The 8,733-nt window shown below is 35.4% G+C and overlaps 1 protein-coding gene across 1 annotated transcript; it reads left to right on the top strand.

Moving 5' to 3' along the window:
- Positions 1-552: 552 nt before the first annotated feature.
- Positions 553-1,564, top strand: LOC145131037 (uncharacterized). Its single transcript, XM_079065771.1, has 4 exons — positions 553-823; positions 899-1,063; positions 1,178-1,273; positions 1,380-1,564. Exons 1-4 carry the CDS (start codon positions 553-555, stop codon positions 1,562-1,564), a joined length of 717 nt encoding a protein of 238 aa, XP_078921897.1.
- The last annotated feature ends 7,169 nt before the right edge of the window (positions 1,565-8,733 follow it).

The following is an 8,733-nucleotide window of genomic DNA, read 5'->3' as shown; positions in this document are numbered from 1 at the left end:
GTGACTTCAAAATAACCTAATTTTTTAATTTTTTTATTTCAAAAACAATAAATTTTTAATAACTTTTTTAATCCAATTTTACAATATATCAATATCTCCCTTTAATCGAAATAAATTGCTAAAAAAACTACAAAATAATTACATTTTGCACTTATTTCATCTGTTGGGAAAACAAACATCATTCCATTTTAACCTTGACAAAATAATCTTATTTTTACCAATATGTTCTCATTACAAACCATATTTACCTTATTTCTTAAAAAATATTTGTTTTGCACCATTTTTACATTATGCATGGAAAATAGAGAAAAAAATCAAAAAACTTTTACAACATTTTATCTCATTACACAATCTTAGAAAACTCATTTATATTTATACTATTATAATTCATTTCGTTGTTTATTGCATTTTCAGGTTTGAAGCTAAAACCGGATGCAAATTTTAACCTCACGTTGTCATAAATCGAAAAGCATTATCGAGTTGTGGAGTGAGTTTGAAGCAAATACCCAACATGCCATTATTGATCATAGATACATTCAAGAGTCTTACAATATGTTAATTCAAGATGAGCTTAACTATGATCCTCCTATTCTTGAAGTTGAGCAATACTTGCATTCCAAATTAAATGTCGAGCAAAAAATTGTTTATGATACCATTATGAATGCGGTTAACAAAAAACAAGGTGGTGACTTTTTCCTTTATGATTATGGAGGAACCGGAAAATCATTTGTTTTGAAGACCTTGTATGTTGCTATTAGATCCAAAGGTGAAATTGTTATCAACATTGCTTCAACTGGAATTGTAGCACTCTTGCTTTCTGGTGGTAGGACAACTCATTCAAGATTTAATTAATATACCAATTAACTTGAACGAGGATTCATTTGTTCTATCTCGCCAGACGACGATCTTGCTGCACTACTAAACAAAGACAAACTTATCATTTGGTATGAAGCTTCGATGATGCATCATCATTGTTTTGAAGCATTTGATAGGTCACTTAGAGACATTATCCGTTCATCATACATGCATAAACCATTTGGAGGAAAGACCATTGTATTTGTAGGTGACTTTAGATAAATTCTTCGAGTAATTCAAAGAGGCAGTCGTTCGAATATTGTGTAGGCATCATTACATTCATCCAGATTATGACATGAATGTACAATTTTACGTTTAACAGTACACATGAGGCTTTCGATTCGTTCTCCAACTAATGATTTGGATGAGACAAAAGCATTTGCTGAATGGATTCTTAAAATTGGTGAAGATAATGATGGTGAATCTGAACTTGATTCATTCTATAGATGACGATATCCATTCAATTGTATCCATAATTTATCCGTCTTTTGAAAATCATCTTGATGATCCATCATATTTTCAAGGTAAATCTATTTTGGTCCCTACATATGAAGAGGTCGGTGCTATCAATGAGTACTTGTTAGGATTAATGAAAGATGAAGGGAAAATATATCTGAGTTCAGATTCTTTATGTGAGACAGAGTCAACTAATTGTTTTGAGGAATCGGTTTACTCTCCATATGTGTTGAATTCTTTTAAGGCATTTTGAATTCCCAACCATAAACTTACGCTAAAAACAAGTGTTTCGATCATGTTACTTCTTAATAGCGGCCAAACCAAAGATCTACGCAATTGTACTAGCTTACAAATTGTTAGGCTTGGAAAAAATGTCATTGAGGCACGGATTATAGTTAGTAGATTCATCAATGAGACTACTTATATACCTCGCATGAAGTTAACTCTGTCTGATAAAAGAATCTCTTCCGTTTTCAGCGGAGGCAATTCTCTGTAGTTGTTTGTTCTGCTATGACCATTAACAAAAGTCAAAAACAATCATTATCAAGTGTTGGATTGTATTTGCGTCGACTCGTCTTCACTCATGGTCAGTTATATGTAGTTGTTTCTCGCGACACAAGCAAAAAAGGCTTGAAGATACTCATATGTGATGAGGAAAGTCGTTCAACTAATAAAACAAAAAATGTTGTCTACCAATAGGTCCTTCAACTATTATAGATATTCAGACATTTCATTTTATGTTTTACACGTTTCAATATAACCAGTATCGCGAACTCTGCTCTGTTTATGTTAATTGATCTTTTGTTTAATTATTGTGTATGTTTTTTATGATGTTATATGTTTTTCTTTTATATGTTCCCCCGCTTTTTATGTGGGTTACAATTTAGTGTGTGTGTGTGTGTGTGTGTGTGTGTGTGTGTGTGTGTGTGTGTGTGTGTGTGTGTGTGTGTATATATATATATATATATATATATATATATATATATATATATATATATATATATAAAGTTGATGAAGGTAATAATATGACTTATATATCAAGAATAGATGTAATTCTAGTTTGTTCATGTAGGGTTAATATACACCTCTTTCGTTGTCAGACACAAGTTGGTATCATCGTGATCATATTTTTAGATATTTAATACTCCATATTTATCTACAAACTTCAAAATGGTATTCTTTCAAAATTTAGATATTACAATACACATTCATACCATCAAGTTAGGTAATTGGTTGTTTCTAAGTATTGTATGGTTAATGTGCTATTTTTGTAGTATGTGTTGTATAAAAAGATCATTTCTTTGTTGAACTGAATAAATAATATGAATGTTAAGTAACGATCATTTTAATGTTTAAAAGTAAAGTTGAATAATAATTGACCCTTTAGTGGTTAGCAGTTAGTACACGAAAGCAGTTAATATCACGAAACCGTCAACGCCTGGAATAGAACTCGAGACCTCCAATCTAAGAGGCAAAGCCTCTACCAAGTGGGACTGCCCCTTTATTTGAGAGTTATTATAAATTAAAATTGTAAATAATCATAATAATAATTAATAAATTATAACAATGTCATTAATTATGTAAAATGAATATAATCTTTAACCACATCAAGTTGAAGTTTTATTAATAACCTGAAATGCATATATATAATCTTCAACCACATCGTAACTTTTGGCATAACGAAACTCGGTCCCTAACTTTTAATGGTCGTGGAGAAAGTTTTATCAAAAAAGTTATGTACAAAGATTGAAAAAAATTTAACAATCATTTTCATATCTCTAACTATTTGTTACATTAAATGTGTTAGTGGATGGATCGTAAATGACGAAGGGCATAGGGTGGAGTCTGACGGACAAAAATGACTGACATAAATACATGGCCCAACATGCATGACCAAAAATGTATAACGACCCAAAATGCATGACCCTCACATTTTACTTCTATATTTAATTTGTGTCACACTCATACAATATGAATATATATATATATATATATATATATATATATATATATATATATATATATATATATATATAATATTGTTACTTGTTGATCAGAACGTGTTGGTAATTATATCTTATAAATAGCCAAGGTTTGCAGTCCGGGAATAAGGCAGATTCTCCACTTAATTCAGATGACAGGTAATTATATCTTATAAATAGACAATGTTTGTAGCCCGGGAAAAGGGCAGGAAACTCTAATACCCTACTTTCAGCTTTTGATCGATTTCTATCGTTGAAAACTGACTTTACCATCGGAGTGTCATATCGGGTCCCCACCCGATATTGTTTCAGGTATCACCGGAGTCAAGGCTTAACAAAGGACTGAGCAAAGTTTGTGGCAAGTCTCTCTATCTCAACCGTCTCGTGAACCCAATCCAATGATGAATACTTGGGTTCACGTGACAGTTGAGATAAAGAGACTTACCACGAATCTTTGCTCTGTCCTTCGTTCAGCCTTGAATCCGGTGATACCTGAAACAATCTCGGGTGGGAACCCGAGATGACACTCCGATGGTAAAGTCAGTTTTCAACGAGAGAAATCGATCAAAGCTGAAAGTATGGTATTAGAGTTTCCTTAAACATGCTCGACCGAGGATGATGTTGTATTTGGAAGGTGCCCGAACCATAATAAATTTGTCGTCAATTTTTTTCTTTACGCTTCCCTTATAGTCCTCCACTGTGAGGGGGAGAGTAATGGTTCCAATAGGCCAAAGTGAGTGTCCGTCGAAGCTAATGAGAGGGGATGAAGGATCTTTGAGTTTTTCTTTTGTACTTGTTGGGAAATGTTGGAAACAATGTTCGAATATCACATCCGACGAGCTGTCTGAAGGGTTTTATACATAGCAAACAATCTTATGTGTGCATGCAACCCTAATTGACCGGATCTAGGTTTTCTCTATTAGACATACAAGCATTGAACACAAAAACTAGAAACCCTATGAGGCATGTACAATTTTCGAAATCAACATAAAATTAGGGTTTAGATACATACCTTAATTGTTATGTAGTAATAACAATGATTGCTTTGAAGATCTTGACTTTGAGAACAAGTACCACAAATGTAGTACCTCTAATGGCTCACAAACACACCAAGGCAAGAGGATGATTATGAGAGAGAGGAGAGAGGATGAACTTGCTCAAAATTTCGACTCTTCTAGGGTTTCATAGGAGTGGCCAAAATCATAAAGGGTGATGCTCATTTTATAGTTAAGGTTTCTTAGTCCCAATGCTAGGGTTTCAAGGTGGAAACCCTAATTTCCAGCTTAGGGCATAAGCAACCCATGGATCTCCCTTCCTTAGGTCATGGACGAAAATCCTTAGGGCCTCGCTAAGATTTTCGGCCAACCCTACTTAGGGTGATCCAAGAGCCCAAACCACAACTATTAATTAATTGCAAAACAGCCCCTAAACTTTTAATTAATTCTTTTAATCCCAAAATTAATTCCAAATTAATTTCCGATTAAATATTAATTAATAATATGACTTTTAATTAATATATTATTTCCACAATATATTAATAAACCATTTGTTTCAATTTATTAATCAAATTAATAAATTCTTCCTCTTCCTAAATTAATCATCATGTCTAGTTGCCAGTGTAAAGGCAACCAAAAAGGACTATGCTACTATCAATTCAAGTACATACAAAATATAGTTATGGGCTTAGACACCTAATCCAACAGTCTCCCACTTGGCTAAGTCTAATCATTATAATTGCATGTATAAATTCAAAAATTGACCAGCAAATTGTAGCTCTCAAAGCCACTGTTGAACTCTGACCTAGTCAGTAATGTGTCCTAAGATAAGGGATCATACAATCCTCCGTTATGCAAGATATCATGTAGACAAATGACATGGAACATAATCATTCTCATTTTCCAACAGTTTGTTTCCCGATTTCTGATTTGTAATGACAAAGAACTTAATTGAACACATCAATTCAGTCCTGACCGGACCCGGAACATAAGTCAACACCAAATCATCGAGAGGCCCAAGATATCGCTTTTCCCGTTAGGGCAAAAAGCAACAGATAAACTTCGACTTATATGCTTGCACAATTTACACATCAAATCATGCACAACAATATGTTTTATAACACCAAGTTACTGATGTGTTTATGCATTATCAAGGCACAACCAACTCCTAAAAAACAACTCATATATCTCCATTTAAAGATTATATGATATTATCGTCTCAGAATTACTCGTGATAAATTCCATGAAGTAATTCACTAAGCGTGGGTTTAATCCAATACTTAAATCCCCATTTCAAAAGTACTCATGAATGTTGTAGCAAACCATTGCTATGTCTAAACACTTAAACAATCTATAACCCAATTCATGACAGCCTTAAATCACTACTTATTTCCAAAGTATGATCGACTGTGGATATTCGAATAATCTAATTATTCGGGAAGTAAAATATGCAAAAGAAACACAATGATAAACGACTGACAAAAGATAGTAAGCAATACTTATAAACAAATCTCTATTTATTTAATCATCAAATATCAATTACATTTATTTGTTACAAGTTTCAAAATATCTATCTAATCACTAAAACCAATATCATCCTTCAGACCAATGCTCCTCGCATGCTAAACGTGATTGACCCTACTCAGACCCTTTATGAGGGGATCGACAAGATTTTCGTCAGATGATACCCTCTTAACGACGAGGTGTCCTTCTTCTACTAGATGTCTGATAAAATGGTATTTTCTGTCGATATGTCTAGATCTCCCATGATCTCTTGGTTCCTTGGCCAAAGAAACCACTCCTTCATTATCACAGAAAATCTTCATCGGCTCCTTAATGGCTGGAACAACTCCATGGTCTCCAATGAAGTTCTTCAAACATATAGCCTCCTTTGATGCTATGGTCGTAGCTATATACTCTGATTCACATGTAGAATCAGCCACAATCACTTGCTTGGAACTTTTCCAAGTCACAGCTCCTCTATTAAGGGTAAACACCCAACCAGATTGAGAACGAAAGATGTCTCTGTCTGTCTGAAAGTTGGCGTCACTATACCCAGTAAATCTTAAGTCATCACTGCCACCAAGCACAAGGCCCAATCCTTAGTCCTTCACAGATACTTAAGAATGTTCTTAACCGCTACCCAATAAGCTTTTCTCGGATTTCCCTGATATCGACTAACCATGCTCAAAGAAAAAGCCACGTTAGGGCAAGTACATGTCATAGCATACATGATCGATCCAACGGCGGAAGCATATGGAACTCGACTCATTTTTTCTATCTCTGCATCGGTACTCAGACTCTGAGTCTTACTCAGCTTGGTATTACTCTGGATAGGTAACTCTCCTTTCTTGGAGTTCTCCATGCTAAAACGCTTTAGCACGTTATCCAAATATGTGCTTTGACTAAGTCCAATTAGTCTTCTACTCCTATTTCTCAAAATACTTATTCCCAAAATATAAGCAGCCTCTCCCAGATCCTTCGTAGCGAAACACTTTCCAAGCCAGGACTTAACTTCCTGCAAGGTTGAAATTTCATTTCCTATAAGTAGTATGTCATCAACATACAATACCAAGAAGGTGACTATCCCACTAGCTTTGACATATACACAAGATTCATCATCACTTCTAGAGAAGCCAAACTCTTTAACTTTCTCGTCAAATCGAAGATTCCATCTGTGAGAAGCTTGTTTCAATCCATAGATTGATTTTTGAACCTTACACACTCTATTGGGGTATTTAGCATCCACAAAACCCTCTAGCTGACTCATGTAAATATCTTCAGCCAACTTTCCATTAAGGAAAGCGGTTTTGACATCCATCTGCCAGATTTCATAATCATGAAACGCAACTCTGGCTAACACAACCCTAATAGATTTAATCTTAGCCACTAGTGAGAAGGTCTCATCATAGTAAACCCTTGGGGTTTGAGTAAAGCCCTTCATAACCAATCGTGCCTTGAAAGTGTGTACTTTTCCATCCATGTCGGTCTTCTTCTTATAGATCCATTTGCATCCAACTGTCTTACAACCTGGTACATTATCAACCAAATTCCAAACTTGGTTGTCATACATGGACTTGATCTCGCTGTCCATTGCCTCTTTCCACTTGGCAGACTCAGGGCCCGCTATGGCTTCCTTGTAATTAGAAGGCTCATCCAAATTCACCACTGTACTATCACTGATAAACATATCACCATCTGTAGTGATATGGAAACCATAAAACTCTGGTGTCATTCTAACTCGGTTGGAACGTCTAAGAGGTAATGACTTATCAATCGGTTCAACAAGATTTTCTTCCTCGGGTTGAGCGCTAGTGTTAGAGGTTCCTTCATCGTTTGACTCTTGAATTTCTTCAAGATCAATTGTACTCCCACTGTCCTCTTTGCATATGAGCTCTCTCTCGCGAAAGACTCCCCTTCGTGCTACGAAGACCACGTTTTCACTAAGTCTGTAGAACAAGTATCCAAAGGACTTTTGTGGGTAGCCAATGAAAATACATCGCTCACTTCGAGGTTCAAGCTTGTCTTGAGTCTCTCGTCTAACGAAAGCTTCACAGTCCCAAACCTTGATATGTGCCAACGAGGGAACCTTCCATATCCACATCTCGTGAGGTGTTTTGGCAACCTTCTTTGTTGGGACTAGATGAAGAATATGGGCGGCAGTCTCTAAGGCATACCCCCATAATGAGATTGGAAGTGAAGCCCAACTCATCATGGAACGAACCATGTCCAACAAGGTTAGATTACACCTCTCAGCCACACCATTAAGTTGTGGTGTCCTAGGAGGTGTCAATTGTGAAACAATTCCACATTCCTTAAGATAGTCGTGAAATTCCATACTAAGATACTCACCACCTCTATCAGATCTGAGCATATTGATCTTCCTGCCCAATTGATTTTCGACTTCATGTTTTAACTCTTTGAACTTTTCAAAGGTTTCTAACTTGTGCTTCATTAAGTAGATATATCCATATCTGCTATAATCATCGGTAAAAGTCACATAAAATCGATTTGCATCCCTTGTGGTGGATCTGAAGGGCCCACACACATCCGTGTGTATGAGATCCAACAATATTTCACCTCTTTCACAAGAACCAGTGAAAGGTGATTTGGTCATCTTTCCAAGCAAACAAGACTCACATGTATCATCTGACCTTAAGTCAAATCATTCCAACACTCCATCCTAGTTGGGCAATGCGCTTCTTGTTGGCATGTCCAAGACGACAATGTCACAAGCATGCTATGTCTAAACCATAAGACGAATCAATTTGTAACACTCTATTTCCTAAATTGTCTACAACCATCACAGTTTCATACACGTCATCACAAGGTAATGGTTCAAAATAAAATACACCATTATAATAAGCATAAATAGAACCATTCTCATTAGCAAAAGAATATCTAAAACCTTATCTGTATAAACAATGAAAAGAAATAATATTCCT

This window comes from Lactuca virosa, chromosome 8 (assembly GCF_052849685.1).
Source record: "Lactuca virosa cultivar CGN04683 chromosome 8, Lactuca_virosa_CGN04683_v6, whole genome shotgun sequence".
NCBI classification, from domain to species: Eukaryota; Viridiplantae; Streptophyta; class Magnoliopsida; order Asterales; family Asteraceae; genus Lactuca; species Lactuca virosa.
This window is presented reverse-complemented; position numbering and strand designations above follow the sequence as displayed.